This window comes from Episyrphus balteatus, chromosome 3 (assembly GCF_945859705.1).
Source record: "Episyrphus balteatus chromosome 3, idEpiBalt1.1, whole genome shotgun sequence".
In the NCBI taxonomy this organism is placed as follows: Eukaryota; Metazoa; Arthropoda; class Insecta; order Diptera; family Syrphidae; genus Episyrphus; species Episyrphus balteatus.
In genome coordinates, this window is record NC_079136.1 from 62740299 (window position 1) to 62759710 (window position 19412).

General features: G+C 32.0%; 1 protein-coding gene across 1 annotated transcript; it reads right to left on the bottom strand.

Annotated features, from left to right (window-relative positions):
• Positions 1–1926: 1926 nt before the first annotated feature.
• Positions 1927–18231, bottom strand: LOC129914644 (uncharacterized). Its single transcript, XM_055993984.1, has 3 exons — positions 16332–18231; positions 6832–6993; positions 1927–3269 (listed from the first exon to the last, which is right to left on the bottom strand). Exons 1-3 carry the CDS (start codon positions 18195–18197, stop codon positions 1938–1940), a joined length of 3360 nt encoding a protein of 1119 aa, XP_055849959.1. The 5' UTR covers positions 18198–18231; the 3' UTR covers positions 1927–1937.
• Positions 18232–19412: the final 1181 nt, after the last annotated feature.

Genomic DNA, 19412 nt, shown 5'->3' on the forward strand with positions numbered 1-19412 from the left:
ATATGATACTGATTAAAAATACCAAAAAAATGCAAAAAAAAATTATTTATTCACATTCTAAGAGCGTTCCCGAAAATGACGTTTTGACCTTAATTTATTTTTTTTATTTTTTGTCACAAAGTAAAACGAAATAATTTTTGAGATTATGTTGTAGTGGCCTCGATACTTTATCATATTATTACCAAAAAAAACTAAATTTTAATCTAAATATACCTTAAAACAAGCGTTCCCGGAATGACATGCGTGCCTATTATTTCAATTGGTAAATGCGAAAAATGCTATTTTGATTTAAGAAAATGCCTAAACATCAAATTTTCCACCTCCATGAAACGTAATATAAAAATCATGAATACAAATTTCCCTAGTATTTTTTCGCATGTTTTGAACATGGGAACGAAAATGATCCTTTAAAGTTTCCCTTGGAGTTTATTGGTATAATAGGCAATATAAGTTTTCCTGGTAAATTTAACTGTCATTTCATAAGATTTTTTTTCCTTTATAAATAAATTCCGAGGGTGATTCACGATCACACAAACAATTTCATGCTAAAAATATATTCCGAGGGAAGCGAAATTCCCCTGGACATTTACGTTAGGCTCCAATATGAATTAAATACCTTATAAAGTAAAAAAAATCAAGATTGTGTAAAAATAACACTGGCATACAAAAAAAAAAAAAGTGTCATGTACCAGGAACCAGACCTATCTTTTTATATGTTTTTGGGCACGCTGTATCCGAATTTCAAGTCCGTTTGGCCCTGTCACCCTCTAGTTTTGAGCTGTGACTGCATTTTGTTTGAATTTTTATGACTTTTTTGGAGTTGTTTTGCATTTATCTCAAAATTGAAGGGTGTTCGGGCAAAACGGACTTGAAAAAAATTTGGTAATAAACTGTTTTTTTGCATGCGTAAAAAAGTTTTCTACTCATAACTTACTACCGTTTTTCCACTTGAAAAGTAAAATTCAACTAGAGGGTTAAATTTTTGGGCATTTAGTAGTATTTTGGCCCATCTACAACTTTGATGCGTATTTTTTTTTTAGAAAAGAGGATTACTCTTGCCAGAAATCGTTAAAAAATTCTAAGTTTCTTCATCACTATTTTTGGGTAGTGTTTTATTTTTTTATTTTAAATAAAATTATTTGTACGGGTTTAGGCTCCAAATTGTGCTGATGGGCTTGCCAGGAATCAAAATGGAATTCTTTCAAAAGAGGAATTCAACTTTTTCATTGGATTACTGATTTATAAACTAAATGAATAAACATGAATATTTATATCTGATTTGTTTGCTTTGCAATTCAAGTTCTATAGAGCTTACCAAATTTTCCTTAGAAAAATCATGTAACCAAATCAAATCCATTAGGATTGTAAAAAACAAAATTTTTTTACACTAGATTCTCCAGAATTTCGTCATTTGAGTTTGGCATGAAATATTAAAAAAAATAATAATTAAAAACACAAAATAAATTTTTAAATTTTAGTATAAAAAATTTTATTTTAATATTTATTTCATACAAACAAACTTATATCAAAAATATATATATATATATAAAAAAGTCTTATACCTTATTTAAAGCTAAATTGCTCATAATTATTTTAATCCTTAGAGGAAGATTGATTTTAATTGGGTAGGCGCTTACTAAAAACTCACTAATTTTAATGAATACAAAAAAAAAAATTGTCTTTTAAAGAAAATTATTTTTATAAAAATTAATTAAAAAAATTAAGAAAAAATATTATTATAATTTCTCTTAATCTTAACTAAAAAAAATTAATATTAAAATATTTCTTTGGAAATGCAATATTTAACACATTTTTTTTTTTAATATACAAAAAATCATTGGAAGACGGGCTTAAAATTAAATATTTCTCTTTTAATTGCACATATAATTTTGAAAAAAAAAAATATCCTTAATTTTTTTTTTTAATTTAAATTTTTTCTAAATGAAATTATTTAAATATTCCATATCAAAGTTACTATCCAAATCGTGTTCAACGCCATTTTCGCTGCCGCTTCCGTTGGAATCAGTTGTTAAATTTCCGCTTGCCAATTGCTGTCCATCATCACCATAATCGAATGTATCTGACAAAAGCTTTTTGACATATTCAAATGAAACGAATTCATTGCATTCGATATCGACATCGTCCCCACCGCTGCCGCCGCCGCTGCTGTTGTTCTCACTGCAGCCACCGCCGCTGCAGCCGCCGGAGGCTATTTCGGTTTTGATCAAAGAGGGCGCTGATAATGATTCCTGACCGCCTCCTCCTGCTGTGTGGGTGATGATGGATGGGAGTGAATGATGATGCCCTACATAAGTTGCCGCTACCGCTGCTGCTGCCGACTGGCATCCGTCAATCGAATTCTCATTGCGAGTACTTTCGATTGTAACAATGCAATTAGACAGCTCATTAAAGTTCATTGAATTGCTATCGGGTGTAGTTGTTGCTGCCGTGGGGCTATTTAGAATGGCCATTGCCGAGTCCGAGGATATTGGTGGACCATCATGATGATGATTGTAAGTTGGGCGTAATTTAATGTTCTCGATCCCGAAGGACGTGGACGTGGACGACGACGATGACGATGGATAATGTTCACTAATGGCTGCAGTTGAACAAACAGTGTGGTTACCGTTGTCATTGCTGTTAAATGTGGGCTCAATTTCGGTTTTGGTGGATCTGTTTGGGATGATGACCATGGCCGAGGACGACGATTTGTTGTTCTTGCCCACAGCTGATTCTGATGTGGTAGTGGTGGTGGTGAATGCATCCTCAAAAAGCAGGTAATCACTTTGGAAAAAATCATCGGACTCGTGTAATGTGTGCAGAGGGCGCTGTTGTTGGAATTGTTGATGGTGGTGATGGTGCTGGTGCTGATGGTGGTTAGGATGGTAGGCCGTTGCTTGAGGCTGTTGCTGACGCAAGGTGCTCAGGTGCTGATTACTGACCGGCTTATTGTATTGAATGTTTGATGAGATCATTGAGGCGGTGATGACGGTATTTGTGTTGTGCGTGATGATGGTTGAAGTTGGTGTCGCCACCAATTTCGTCGTTTGGCCGCCCATCAGTGATGACTCGGAATGACGACGGATTTTCGACAATTGTTGTCGTGTGGATGATGTGTTTGTTGTTGTATTATTTATGGAAGCACTAGATGATTTTCGGCGACCATTTATGTTGCCATTGCGGATTGTGTGATTTTTAACGTGTTTTCGAAGACTCGATGGGTCGGTGTAACGTTTTGTGCAACCGGGTATTTGGCAGGCATATGGTTTCTGGAATTAAAAAGAACAAAATATATTAATTGGTTAAGATGAAACGTCACGATATGAATGTTATGATTAATTAGAAAAAAAAAAATGGTCTAGTTTATTGGAAAATAGTATTTTTCAGAATTATTTTGGGACAAATTACAATCTGCGTTACTTTAATACAAATTTAATTTTTTTTGTATTAAATCACATAAGAACTAAAAGCCCTTGAACATAGAAATTTTAAACTTTAGAAACAATAAAAATTGCAGATAAACTTATTTCAAACAAATATTGTTAACAGTTTATATCACTGCGTTACAAAAAAAATCTTAAAAATTTCAACTTTTTTTAAAACAGAGGAAAAATACAGGAGTTGGAAGCTTCAAAGAAGCATCATTTTAAAGTAATCAGAAGCCTTAAAAATACTAATCGTTAACGAAAAGTAACGCAGGGGTAATTTTAGTACCACTGTATAGTATCTTAGCCACAAACAATTTGTATTTTCGCAACGTTGATATAACTTAATTGGAAAACAAAATACAAACGAAATTTATTTTTTATGGTAACGCCAGTGAAGCAGTAACGCACTTGTAATTTTTTTTAAATTTTATTGTTATTGTGAATATCACGCCATTATTATTGCAGTAACTATTTTAATTGTTTATATTATGGTAACGCGGTGGACCTAAAATTGTATTCCTTCTGAAATATGTATCAACTGGGGATTGGAATGAAGTTCAAAACTCATTTTTGACAAAATAAATTGTAAAAATATAGAAACGATTTGTAAAAGATCGAGGGAAAAAAAATAAAAAAGCTGTTAAATTTTATCCATCTTAACGGATATATATCAAAATAGTATAGAAGTGTTTGAAAAACTTCGAAAGTTATCTTGGAAAGCAAAAAGAACTCTTCTTAAAAACTTAAGAAGGAATGCTTCCCAAGTCATCGGATTTGTTTTGTGTCAAGATTTTTTTTTATGGTGAAAACAACAAAAAAATTTTACCTACTTTATATCACTTAATTTGGAAACAAAAATGTAGGTAGGTACTACTCAAAATATTGGATTGCATTTTTTTTTTTTTTCAAATTTTGAGTTTGAAAGAAATTTTTCAACGACTATACTCTTAAACAGTTTTATTTAAAAGCAAAATAAGATTAAAAGCTATTGGCCTTACAAAAAAATATCCGTTGATTTTTAGTATTTTTTTTTTTTTTTTATTTTTCTTTGTCAGCTTATGATAGGAAGAACTGTTTTAGACGAATTATATCATTCCAAAAATTTTCAGAAAATACATCGAAATTCATCGTAAAAACAATGATATAAACAACAATTCTTTGAAAAACAAATTTAAAAAAAAAAAAAAAGAATTTTCGTTTGTCCTTTGAATGTTGATGTTTTTAGTACCAAATTAATGAATTTTTTTTTTCAATAAAAACCCAAAAATACGATTTTGTGACTCGATATATTTTTAAGACCTTTACAGTACAAAAATTATCATTCGGAGAGTTGCAACGGAAGTGCAGTTTTTAAACTTGAAATTGAGATATTAAATGACTGAGGGGAGGTATACAAAATTAATTTTTCGTTTGAGCTTTTGTTGTCAAAAGCTAATTATAGGGCAGGTATTGGTTTCTTGTCGAAAAATAAATTGAGGTTTTAATCAGAACCAACATTACGATGATGGAGAATTCCAAAAAAGTGGGTCTCGAAATTCCGTCCGTGCGTGTGTGCGGTTGTGCGTCCATCTGTACACATTTCCACAGCCTAAACGGGTTAACGGATTTTCTTCAAATTTGGTACAGATGATTTTTATAGAATTCTGAAAGTTGGTTTTTTATATATCGCTTAGAAAGTGTACCTCCTGTAACGATTTTGATAAAACTTTTCAGACGTAATACTTAAAGCAATTGCAAATAAAATAAAAATGGCTTTAAGTCTAAGATGGAGTGAAACGGACTTTGGATTCTGTTTCAGCGACCAAAAACACATAATTACTAACATAATCGCTTTCCCATTTCAGTACTTTTGTTTGGTTTTCACAGGGTACCTACCTAGTTTTTGGTTGGGTCACAGTAGGCTGTGACATTTTTTGCAATTATCTCAAAAACCTGACATAATGTGGCAAAATGGACTTTGGATTCGGTTTAAGCGACATAAAAATACACATGATTAACATACATAGTCATAAATCCACTAAAATTGGCAACCACATTGACGACTTCAGTGCGAGTATGAAACAATTCTTCGAATGGAATTCTTCTTTGGAAGTTCAAATAACGTCCAGGTTGGGGTTGCATTAAATAAAACAATTGTACAGCGGGATATAACCATCCAACTTCGCTTTAAAGCACATAAAATATGAAAATTCCATCATATCAAACTTTTTTCAAATATTCCAAACTAGTTTTATAGCCGTTTTGTGAGTGTAAAACTTTTACAACTCATATAGGTTTTTACGAATAAATTCTCTCCATCAACAAAATATTAGATTCCAGAACTCTCTCATAAAGCGGATATTGTGTTCTAGCTACTTTATAATTTGTGAAGTGTTTTCCAATGAAATTGGTTTAGTTTTTCAATCGAAATTAAAATGAAATCGTTTGACAATGCAAAATAATATTTTCCAGCATTTTTTAACGCATGATAAAACACTTCACCAATTTTTTTTTTTTTTTTTTTTCAATTTAAAAAAAAATAATATCCGCTCTTTGAATTGAAAAAAAAAAGAATATTTATCCTGCTATAGGTATGTATATATGTAAAAATAAATGTCCTCTTTAAAGCCGGAACAGAAGTGACGACATGACCATGAATGGCGCCCAACTGCAATTTTTTATCCGTGAGTTTTGTTTTTCTTTTTTTGACTTTTTTTTTTGTTTTTGTCATTTTATTCATGAAACAATTTTATGTTGCGTGAAATGAAAACGAGTACCATTGCCATTATTTCCTTTTTCTTTTTTCTATATAGCTTCGCATTTAAGCATATAAACATTCGCATCCTCACTTTCTGGTGTCCCTGTGTGCATATAAGCTTAATGCACGAACTCCATTCCATTCGCATGCTCCTCCTGACTGATTTATTGCGGTGAACATGTGGCTAAAGTGTCACATTTTGTTAAAGCAAAATGTGTACCAAACTGCACACGCACTTTTTGTTTTCGTATCCTCATCGTCATTCGGTCGGTCGTTGTAATCATGAGTCGTCACCGAAGCGTTTATATCTCGCGCTCCACTTGAAACAGTTGGACAGCTGCTACACTGCCATTTCTATACGTATACACTGGACACCTAGCAATTCAAGTGCACGCATACCACATACAAAAAGTACACATGTGTTCATGTGTAGAACGTTTATAGAGTACATTCCTTAAATGTACTTGGCATCTTCAATTTTCGAATTCATTTAGGATGAACTTCAAGGATAATTACGTTACACTCATCTCTCCGAATGAGATGTGCAACAAGATAAAGTACCTTAACTACACTTAGAAGTTATATATGCATGCACCTAACAGTCACATGTCACAAGTGGAATATATATATGCAAGAAATGAGCATCGCACACAGCTCAGCACTTACCGTATCGTAATGGGTCCTTTGATGTTTCGCCCGATCCGAACTGTTACTAAATGCCTTCAAGCAGCCCTTGTACTGACATCCGTATGGTCTTTCGCCGGTATGCGAGCGTTGGTGAATTTTTAAATTTTCTAATCGCGAAAACGCTTTATTGCAACCAGAGAACTGAAATGAGAAAGAAAGGATGGAAAAGTTATAAAATTTGCATATTAGAGTTCCCACTTTGTGTCTAAAATTATTTTTTTTATCAGGAAAAATTTAATATGGTTTATATGAGTACTTTCATTGTTGAACTTAGTTTTATTTACCAATTATATTTGGATTAGGTAGATTTTCCCGATATCTTCCATTATAAGGCCAAATTTTAAAAATAACAAAAAAAAATCGATTTTTCAAGTTTTTTTTTTCAAAAAAAAAAAAAAAAAAATAGAAAATATAGGGAAAAAAATTGTTTGTGGAATATCATCATTATCACACATGTTTTTAAGGTATTTTTTTATGCTGAATCTAATGACACAAAAAGAAAGTCAATACGATTGCTCTTAGAAAAGTTATAGCCGAGTAAAATACAAGGGTGCTTTTTTTTTGACTTCAACAAGTAAATATTATCAAAACCCATGTGAAAAAAAAGATACATTGATGAAATTCGGGATGGAGGTTTAAGATAAAGCAGGGACAAAGGATTCATAAAATTTCTAAAAATATTTTTGGTGAAAGGGTGTTTTTTTGATGGGTTGAGTCTGACATACATTTTATTAATTTTTTAAACTTTGTGAAAAAGTTTCTTTTCTTATATGAGTTAAGAATCTTTAAAGTCTACAAAATTATCTTGAGTGAAAGGGCGTTTTTTTTTTAAGAAATGATGAAATTCGGAATAAGTACCACAAAAACTGGAACAAAAATGTTACACCAACGAAAAACATATGTTTTATTTATAACAGAAACCAAGAATCTAAGTAGTCTATACCAATATTTTTGGTGAAAGGGTGTTTTTTTTTTTTTTTGTTGGAGAAATAAGGAAAATCCGCGATAAGTCCGATAAATGAATGGTATAAAAGTTACCCTTACGAAACTTATTAAAAATATTGTCTTTCCTATGGGAATTACAAATAAAGTAAGTTTATACATTTTTTTCATGTGAAAGGGTGTTTACCGACTTCCAAAAAGGAGGATGTATTCAATTCGTCTGTATTTTTTTTTTTTTTTGTGTTTGATAAAAATGATTATTTGTGTATGGGTATTGTGTATTTGAAAAAGTGAGTAATACTACATAGAGTAATACTAGTGGTACCCGATTGAAATTCAGCTATTATGTTACTTTTTAGATTCGAAACAAGAATCTATAGTGTCTACAAGAATATCATGGTTAAAAGGGTGTTTTTCTTAGTGAAAACAAAAATGATGGGTCACCCTAATGAAGTTTGGTAGAAACGTTGGATTTGGGATAGAAAGCAAGAATAAAGAGATTTTTATAAAAAAAAAATTAGGTCAAAGGGTGTTTTTTTCCAAGAGACAATAAAATCTGTAATTGGTCCCAAAAAATCATGCCATATGTATAAGTTTAATTCAGTGACTTTAAAAACAAGTTTACGATACAAAAAAAAAATGCTCCCTTTCTAATTTCAAAAAACCTAAAACTTGTTTCAGGTTGTTCTAAAACTCTTCTAAAATGTTCCAGACTTTCGCTTTTTAAGCGAATTTTTTTTTTAATCGGCTCATTTTGACAAATCCACAAAAAACCAAAAGTTGTATAATTTTTACAAATATTTTTTTTTTTTTTATATTGAAAAAAAAAAAACTAAATCTTATGTTAAAAAGATCAAAGCGTAACAAATTTGTTTGTCATTTTAGAAACAAAATTGTCAATTCCATCAGCTTTCCCTATAAGTTCTTAAGTGAAAAAACAAACTCACTGTATGTATGCGTATGGTTAAATATTCAATAAAAAAAAATTTAAAAAAATGGAAAAGTTTTTTTTTAAGTTTTGAAACCGATATCTTTAAAATTGCTTATTTTCACGACCTAAATTTTTTGTAGCAATCAATGGTGGGAACAGTTTTTAGAACTTGAATAAAATACAACATTTAAGAAGTCGAAAAAAGGGGGGCTAAATTTTTGTTTTTTATATTACGCCCCTAACTTTCGAAAAATTGAACTTACAGGTCCAAAAATTTGTTGTGAGGAACACCATTCAAAACTCGGAGCATCTTTTAAAAATTCAATTTTCAAAAAAAGAAGTCTAGTTCTTTAATGTTTTTCTGGCTCTAAGGCCCCCATTTTTGAAAATCGAGGAAACTCCACAACTTCATCTCAAATATTATACTACATTTCTGAAAAAAAAAAAAAAAAAAATAGAACTTCACGACGGAATGAGTGGGTATTGCCTTGTTCATCCTGAGAACCTCGTAAAAAAGGCAATATCATTCAACAAAAGCATACAAGCAAGTGCAAAAACACCAGCATTCAGTTGGCTTCTGGAATAGAACAATACAAAACCGGGAGACTTGCCGCAGATTTCTGAGGTCAATCCGGTAAACCCCAAAGGTCTTATGATCTCCTCGAGACATCGAGATCATAACAGGGTTGGTTTCAAAATTCTACCTGGGTCAAAATTCTTTTTTTCTGCTTTTCAAAATTCTGTTTTTTTAAATTCTGCTTTTCAAAATTCTGCTTTTCATTACTCTGTTTGGAAAATGGTTTGGAAAATGTGCGCTTTTAAACATTTTCCAAACCATTTTTCAATTTTTTGCAGAATTTTGTAAAATTATCTCCTCGCCGCTGCTTATTTGATTACTTACTCATCACTTTGTCAGTTATTTTTATGTTCATTGTTTGTTTAATAAATCACATTGTTTGTTTTATAAATCAATAAATTAAAAAATATTAAGAAAAGATGTTAAATCTTAAATAATTTCGAAAAATAATTAGAATCTTATTAATTTATCAAATAAAAGTGTACATACCTATGTTCGAAAAATTGATTAAGAAAGGAATATTTTGTATCTTTCTTTTTAATTTCTAATAGTTGTTAACGGTTTATAGATGTGAATTATAAGAACGTCAGTCTATGCATTATAACAAATGTTTGGGACAGTTACACAATAAACAGTAATAAAAGTAACTTAGTTGCTATGAAAAAAAAAAAACAGAATTAGCCGATTTTATTTGTTCAAAAAATATGCTGGCAGAATTTTGAAAAGCAGAATTTTAAAAAGCAGAAAAAAAGAATTTTGACCCAGGCAGAATTTTGACCCCAAACCTGTTATGATCTCGGTGGCAGAACAGAAAAAAAGCAGAATTTTGAAAAACAGAATTTTCGTAAAAAAAGCACAATTTTGAAAAACAGAATTTTGAAGCTAGAATTTTGACCCGATCCCTCATAACAGCTCCAAGTGAAAAAAGAAAAAGTATTTGAAAAACAACCGTTTCAGAAAAAATTAATATCTAATGTAATTCAAACTGCCTTCATCTTCGCCACCGTAAAACAATAACAAAATTTCACCATATCGATGAAATTGCCGCCGGCCGGCCGGCCGGCTGACTGACACTATTAAAAAATCCTTGGCTTCACTTAATCCATTGCATAAGTTCAGCACAAGTTCCAATCAATTTATTTAAATAGAAATGCTACACAATATGCTAAATAAATTTTAAGAGACAAAATTTATTGTGTGCCTCATGAATATTCAAATTAAATAAACAAATTTAAACACTTGCTATCCTCGTTCGTCGTCATCGTCGTCGTTGTCGTCCACTTAACCCCTCCAGCACTTTATCAAATTGATGATATTCTAAAACAACACACTACTTCAACTCTATATAAAATGACAGGACACACAATGTCTACGACCTGACAAAAGAGTGGTGAGTTGTCTGACTGAACTGAACTGACGTCTGATGTTGCTATATGTATATTTTAATTCAGATCCTCGTTTTATAGAAAATATTTACGTTTATTCGACCAGCAAATTGAACAATAACTTTCAAGAAAGAGCATCCTTTTAGCACTAATTATGAGAACAAGCGAAAGCAATCCTCTTTTCCTTATTTTCAAAAAAAAAAAAAAACAATCTCTCAGTATCTTTCAAAACTAAAAGTAATGAAAAAAAAAAAAAACTATATATAAAAGCTGTAACTGTATCTATAAAATAGTAAAAACAAAATGCTTCTATATAATATAAGTAAACAAGTTTACTAGGTTAGCTTTTTTACATTTTATACATTCATTACAATGGAATTCTTCGAAAGGATTCGTTGCAAAACGAACCAAACAAATTCGCCATTGTTTTCCTTTTTGCTATTTGAACAAAAATGAAAGGATGATTTGATTAGGCAGAGAGATAACAGTGTGCAATGTGCAACACAGCACAAGTCTTGGCAAAAACAAAACTAAGAGAGAGTGGATTTGTGTTAAGAAACGAGAAACAAAAATAAAATAAAATAATACAAAAAAAAAAAAAACAAGAATAACTTCCAGAGTAAAAAGACATTTTTTTTTTCTTTTTAACTTCTCTCAAAGCACCAGCGGAAAGTAACGAACTTCGTGCACAAGAATCCTTCGGCAATGGAAATTTAAAAATTGTTCCTTTCATTGCTAATGAAAGAGAGACTCGAGCAAGTAATTTATAAAAAAAAAAAAATTAAAAAAAATTGTATATGAGAGATTATTCATTAAAGGGTCTGAGAATGTTACCCTTCGACCTTTTTGAGTCATATTCGAGGCAAGATTTATGTGTGCACGAGCTTAATTTAAATTGTACCCATATGCCAACCAGAATCAATTGTAAAAGTCGACCTATGTTTTTTTGTGATTAACCAAATTTTTGGTTTGCAACAATTTGTAAACGATATAAAAAAAATAAAGCAGACAAATGGGTCGTGTATAGTTGCTTTCAAAAGTCAAAACAACTCATGGGTATTCTTATGAAATGGTTTATCAGGGTGGGGCAAATTTTCTTTTATTAGGTGTATCTTGTTAAAATTTGCTAAATCTGAATGTCTGAGTTTGATGCAAGTTTTAAGTAAGAAATAACTTTTCTAAAGCGATTTTAAGATTTTTGCATATCTATCAGAAAATCGGTAAAAAAATAAAAGAGAAGTTTTGAATCTCTTTATGGTTTTTCAATTTTAAGCCATTTTTTAGAGTCCAATTTCTATAAGCTCGAATGTAAAGAATATGAAGAATGCAACTTTAAAAAAAAAAAATTAAACTAAAAAATGATAATATCCACTTTTGAAAAGTCAAACCTCAACTTTAACCTATAAAACCTATTTAAAACCCCTTAGGAAAAAAAATATAAGAAAAAAGTCGTATGTCCACAGTTCTTGTTCGCATAATATACCTATACTATCAGTTTAATAAAATAAACGGAGTAGTTGTCAATTATGTCATTGGACACAAAAAAAATTACGAAAAACTAAAATTCACACTTTTCTCACTTGAACACACAATTGTATCCAAAACAAAAATGCATGACAAAACAAGATACTCAGAAATTTATTTCTTCTCTATTAAGAAAAATACAAACGTCTCATAATACGTTGGTTACATACATTTTTATCTTTCACGTAATTAAACATAAAATTCTTTAAAATAGTGTCTCATAAGGCCAGATTGCATGAACTTAAGTGTTCTAGCTTGATCAACCGTCTTCTCCTCACTCTAGCGTACTCTACTATGCGGGAAAAAAAAACAATAAAAAAAGCAAGTATACGCCACAGTTCATGCTAACACTCTGTTCATCTTTCTTTCGACAATGTTAATTAATAAGTGAAAAAAAAAACAAAATCCTTTCAAATAAGAATCAAAAATTTAAAAATATTTTAAAAGCTTCGTAAATTGAACTTATTTTAAAAATATTACAAAAACAATAAAAGCCGTATTTTATTGGTACTCAGTATTTTACTGAGTTAACATTTTATGCTGTAAACAACAACAATAATTAATCACTTTTATTTGCTTATTATTATTATTATTATTATTATTATTATTTATTATAACTTTACAATAAATGTACAGTATAATGTATATACATAGCCTTTAGCTGCCGAGACTTGAGGCTGGAGATAAAATGAATATGTTGATAAAAAATTGGCAAAATAATCCGTGAGGGCGGTCGGAGAGCCCACGACAAAGCCGGCGAATCCCGGACCTATTGGGTGTGATTGCGGCCTGACGTGGGTCCCCCGACCGCCCCACGGATTATATGTTCTGAGTATTAAATTTTTTCTACTATTTTTAATTTTGTCAATATTTTGTAAACTTGTTTAATGTTTTGTTCTGAAGGAACCAAAAGAAGATTTTTTAGACATTGTTGGTTAGCAATTTGGCTACATGCTTCGTTGACTTTTGTGCAATCGGTTGTAAGGTGGTTTATGGTAAGAGGTTGGTTTGATGTGCAGAGATGACATAATGGGGGTGATTCTTTGTTGAGCAGGAAGCAGTGTGTCAGGTTGGTGTGCCCAATTCGGAGCCTAAGAAAACATCGATTCATTGCTTTTACGTGGGTGGACTTGTTGATAAATTAATTTATGAAACATTAACCATTCGTTAATTATTTTTTTTAACATTCAGACTTTAATAAGAATACAATAAAGTGATACCGTATTGGATTAACCCTGAATTGATAAACTTTTTTTCATTTCTTGATTTAACCTACACGCTCTAGCTTTTTGGCACATTACTCCTGAATCACCCTGTATATGTACCTACTTACTTCTTAAAAAAAATAATTTTACAATGTCCTGAATAAAATATAGGATACATTTGCTTTGGGAGCAAATACATGCGACCCATTCGCGGATTTTATTTATAACGAAAAAATATGCAGACCCTTTCCGTAAGGAGGTTAGTTCCTCACTAAAAAAAAAACAAACTAAAGAAACCAAATGTTCACATTTCGGTAGATTTCGCAAGGTGGGGGTTTTCTTTAAATTTAAATAAATAAAAATAACCAGCCAATAGAAATTACTTTTCAAATACATATTTAAAAATGTTCGGACCTACAAAAAAAAATTCAAATTTCTTATTGGTGATTGCTTCGATAAATAAATAACAAAAATGAAACTCCCCCACCAAATTGAAACAACTGAAACTGAAATACAAATTTGTTTATTTTTTTTAAATAATTTTTAGTATGTCTCTGACCTCTTTAGCAAAGGGTGGTGCTGCGTCTTTTTTTCTTAAGTAGGTACTGTAATATGTCAAGTTATTAGATTGATAGAATTACTTTTGACTTAAAATCTTGCTTGATAGTTTAAAAACTTACATGAGAAGTTTTAAGAATTTTTTTAAACAAAAAAAGGTGGGTTGTCAGAGCGGTAGCGGGTTGCGTTGCGACCCGTGGAATACCTTTAGCTCCTAATATAAGGCTTGGTGGTAGCACCTTCAATTTGCCGTTGTCCTTTAACATCTCGAACTTATTGCGCTAAGAAATCATGTTATGATGTTATAAAACGTTTTTTGTAGGAACCTACATAATTTCAAAGCAGGCACCTAGAAGATACACTCGGGCGAATGCGTGTTTTTATTGTTAGACCGAGAGTCCATTCAATCACAGCAATATTGCAATTAAAATTAATTAATTACTTACATTAAAAAAATGTAAACTCACATAAAACTCCTTCAAAAATTTCAACCCCACAGATGCACGAACAGTACCTACCTAAATCTCGAAAAAAAATTTCCACATAATATCAAGAACCTACATTATTTTGTACCAGTTTAGTTGCCTCAAAGGGAAGCATATCCCTCCAGTTTTATTTCTTTTCTTCTCTAAAATTATTCCTACAAACATGAGTTGTCAAACCCATGTACATATACATCTGACCTGAGACCTCTTTTTCGTATTCATACATATTCTCTGAAAACTCATCAAAAAAATTTCAAGCAATCCCATCTTCTGCTTGGTTTATTTATTAATGTTTGACCAATCTGATTACACATCGTAGGTCCAAAGGAAAAACTCACTAACTACATAGGATTTCAGTAGCACTTAGTGAGTTTTTCCTTTGAACCGACGACATCTTGTGTTTCATTATTGTCATTATTTCACAATGTTCCTCTTACTGTTGCCAGATCAAAATAACACAAAAAAAAAGTTCGTATTATTTGAATTCGTAACATCGTTATACGTATCATAGTCGTGCGTATCATAGTTTTGCGTTTCATCGTTACTAATTCCTTTATAGTATTCAAATTTTAATTTTACTGTTCAAATTTTATGTGTTTCAAAGATATTTCAAGCCCCAAAAATTACAAAAAAAAAAGCCCACCGAACCCAAATTCAAAAATCCAAAAAAATTAACAAATTTTGAAAAAAGAGAAGCTAGGTCAAAAACTGTATTGGAGAAAAATGATTTTTACAATAGGTAGATATGTTTCCATGAAAAGAAGGTATCGTTATTATTTTTTGCCAAAAAAAACCAAATTTGACATACCTACAAGCTACAAATCTTTTCTTTAAAAATAAATTTGAGAGTAAAGTTTTAAGTCGACCTTAAATCATTACATAAAACTAAACTAACTAAAGTCACATCACGTTTTGGGGATTCATTCACTACAGTACCTTGCCATATTATTAGGCCCAAGAGAAAATTATACACTTTTTTGGCTCATGTTGCTCAATCATTTACTTACACTTATCATGTAGATACGGCTTGACTTAAAAAGAGTTGAAGAATTTATAAATTTTGATAAAAAATAACGCGCAAAAGGGATTAAGCTCTAAAAGACGTTTTCTTTGGAATTAATGACCGGAGAATTTACAGACCGGTCCAATATCTTCATTTTTGTATCGAGGAATAACGTGACATTCTTAACTTTATGGCAAGGACCCCATTATGCACAAATCTATGTAGAATCTTTGAGCCTTTAGCCTATTCCGAAATCGTAGAATCAAAACGAAAACGTCTTTAAGAGCTTAATCCCTTTTGCACATTCTTTTTATAGAAATTTATGAATTCTTTAACTTTTTTTTAAGTCAATCCGTATCTACATGATAAGTGCAAATAAATGAGACAAAAAAAAATAAGATATTTCGAAACAAAAAAGTTTAAAAATTCATCAGCATGATCGAAAAAATTGTATTTTTTTCGCTTGGGCTTAATAATATGGCAAGGTACTGTAATTGAACCATCAAACTACTTCATTCCTTGAAATATTATAAAAAAAGCTTTTAAGTTTTTAAATATTTTTGCCAAAAATTACTAAAAAAAATTGTAAACATTTTTCATTTCATTATTTTAACACAAAAAAAAAATAAATATGCAAACTTGTAATTCTTCATTTGTCATTGTTTCGTTTACAAATTTATTTTATATTCTCACAAAGTTATGGATATTTTAAATATTTGACACCCTTTTTATCAAAAAAAAAAAATAAATAAAATTAATTCCTTTCACAATTAATTCCATATTCAACAAAAAATAATTCCCCATAACATAACAATAAAAATTGAAAAAAAACAATTCACAGCATATCAAAAAAAAAAAAAATAACTCACCGGACATTTGTTTGGTTTCTCTCCACTATGAACTCGCATATGTATTAACAATTTATATCTCGCATTGAATGGCTTATACCGTCTCGGACAATCCACCCAAAAACAAGAGAAATCCTCACCCTTTTTCACATCCACATGCCTCTTTTCGATGTGTGTTACAAATTCCTCCTGATTGGGAAATACCTCATTGCAGTCTGTCCATAGGCATTCCAATTGATTCACCATCACCAATGTCGTTGCTGCTGCTACTGATGATGATGATGGGGATGACGGTGTTGATTGTTGGCCATCAACATCATCATCGTGGACATCAGCTTTGATGATGCTACTTGGTAGCTGTGATGAATTGTAAGGCGTTTCTTCTTGGATTTCCATAAACACTGAATCGTCATCGTCCTCATCATCATCATCATCATCGATGATATCGTGATGACCACCATCACCACCATTATCATCATTATCATCGTTGATGATGGGACTAGCAGCAGCAAGGACACTATTGACAATATTATCATCGAATAGTCCTTTTGTTGTTGTTGTTGTTGTTGTTGTTGATGATAACGTCGGAGTCGTCGTTGATGAAAGCTGCGGTGAGGATGAAAACGAACTGATGACAACCTCTTGGAGCTGATGCACATCCCCATCCTCGCCTTTAAATTCTCCAATTGTCCAAATGTCCTTGTGCTCCCGATTCGGTTTCTCATGCATCATCAGTTCGCTGCTATTGTAGTTCTCCGGCAGGTGTTCATACGAATCATTGCATTCGTCACTTTTCGGGCTATAGTTGTGATGATGATGATGATGATGATGCAGGTGATGATGATGGTGGCTAGGCGGGGACACCAATTCATCATCATAGGCAAATGTCTCCACGTGCAAAAGTTGTTCTGTCCTAGATGTCGCTGTTGTCGGTGAGTATTTTATCGTCGATAAAGACGATGGAGAAATTGTCGACGAGGACAATGGTGATGGTGACGCCTCAAACGTACCTGCACCGTTCATTGATGGAAATTTGTGGAACGGGTGCAGAATAAATTTATCATCCCGATTAGTTCGACTGTCATCTTCGACAAGCACGAAGGAAGGCGTCGTTTCTTGCTTCATTCGTGTGCTGCTGCTGTCAATAGCCACCTCTACATGCTCTGACGTACGTGGACTTTGATATTGCGGTATCTGAGTCAACTGTGCAGAAGGATAGTTGCTGTATTCGTATGTGAAACCAGAATTGTTGTTTTCGATTTTTGGTGATGTCCCCGGTCCAGGGTAAGTGTCACGCAAGTTAAACGTCATCCATGGATCTGTCAGTTGTGGCGATGAGCAGGGTGACTGATTCTTCGACTGGCAATTGATTTCGTCATAATTAAAATATTCAATGTCAAAATTTATACTGGCGGTTGTGGTTGATGTGGTTGTGTTGGTCCTGCTTGACGAAGACATTGCTGAAGTTTGCTCATTGTATTGATAGGTTTTGGTCAACCGTTCAATATCTTCCGGCTCGAAACGGAAGACATCCTCTCGCAGGACAATGTCACTTGTCGTTGTCGTCTGATAGCCACTGGGTGTGCATGTGTCACTAAATACCGAACTGGGTGTTTCGGCGCACGATGAAAATGGATCGACAAAGTCCGAATATTGGCTGGAGAAGGTCTTCATGTCTAGAGAGTTGACCATATCTTGACCGTACATCAAATTGTTGATGTTGGTATAGTGAAATGTTGTTGGGTAAGGTGATGTGGGTGTGAGGACATTGGATGTTTGTGTGAGTGAGGATGTTGTTGTGGTTTGAGGTTGTCCGAACATTTCGATGTGTTTAATGCGGCTGTTGGACGGAGATACTGATGATGGAATTGTGACTAATTGCGACATTTTTTCTATAGTCTGTTTTTGTTTGAAAATTCACTTCGACATTGTTCCGGTTTCTGAAGAAGAAAAAGCGTGCCAAAAAATTGTATACCTATATATCAAACAAGTTCACGTCCGTCTTGTGTCCCTTTTGAAGAAAAAACATGAAACGCACTAAATCAGCGAGAACTGCGGCGCGATTCACTTAAAATAACGCGCGGGAAAATCCTATGACTCAAAATATCGTCTATTTTAGGGTGCCGCTGTTAATTGATGTATCTTTCTTTCTATGCAATGGGACAAGAGAGAGGAACACTTTCGCACTAAAACTGGATTCACTTATAACTTTTTTTTTTACAAAACTATACGTTTCGGGTGTTTTTGAACTTATTTTTGAACTTATGTGTCACCACAAACAAAAAAATATAAAAAAATAAAAGTTTTTTTCTGAACGACTTAAAGGCTATATCTCTATCTGTAAAGTAATGTCTTGAGGGTGATGTGGTGCGTTGTTGTACGCACAAGAGTTGTACCTATAATAAACTATACGACATCATGATGCACAGTATTTAAACTAAGGATAGGAAGATACTTTTCGAAAACAAAAAAGTATTGAAGTTTTTTTGTTTTTTTGTTTTTTTTTTTTCGTTTTGTCGTTTTTCTTTGGTTTTTTTTTTTTCAAAACTCAGGCATTTTCGTGTGTGGATTTTCCATTGCTTGTTGCATTTGCTGGCGATGCTGGCTGATGATGCTCAAGGAGCACATATGGCACAAGTGTGTTGAATTGAACAGAAAAACGTACATGTTTTCATTACACTATAATGGTGCAAGGAGTTTCTTTTTTTTTTTTAATGTTTAGTTCTTTGCAGTTTTGTTTCAAGTAAATTTTGTTGTTGTTGTTGTTATTTTTTTGTATCTATGGAGATATCTTCTGGCATGAGGTTAGAAGAGATCAGGCTGAATAGGATTTTTCTTGATTGTTTTTTTTTTTATATTTTTTTATTATTTGTTTTTTTTATCTATTTTTAGTGTCGTATAATTGAGAGTCACAATGTGTTTTTAATTTAGTGTAAAATTTTTACGTATTTTTTTTTTTGTTTGTGTGAAGATTGATTTCTATTTAAATTAGGTGGGTTAATAAGAAAGGGTTATAAAAGAGAGTTATTGCAATGGGGATATTTTTTATGGATGGACTTAATTCATAAGTGAAAGTTGAAATTAGAAATGGGTAATTCTTAA

Excerpts from the sequence above, each read along its gene's own strand:
- LOC129914644 (XM_055993984.1), bottom strand. The coding sequence starts at position 18,197 with ATGTCGCAATTAGTCACAATTCCATCATCAGTATCTCCGTCCAACAGC. Across the intron at positions 6,994-16,331 it reads AGAAACCAAACAAATGTCCG|TTCTCTGGTTGCAATAAAGC; the intron begins GTGAGTTATTTT and ends TTCTCATTTCAG. Across the intron at positions 3,270-6,831 it reads AAAGGACCCATTACGATACG|AAACCATATGCCTGCCAAAT; the intron begins GTAAGTGCTGAG and ends TTTTAATTCCAG.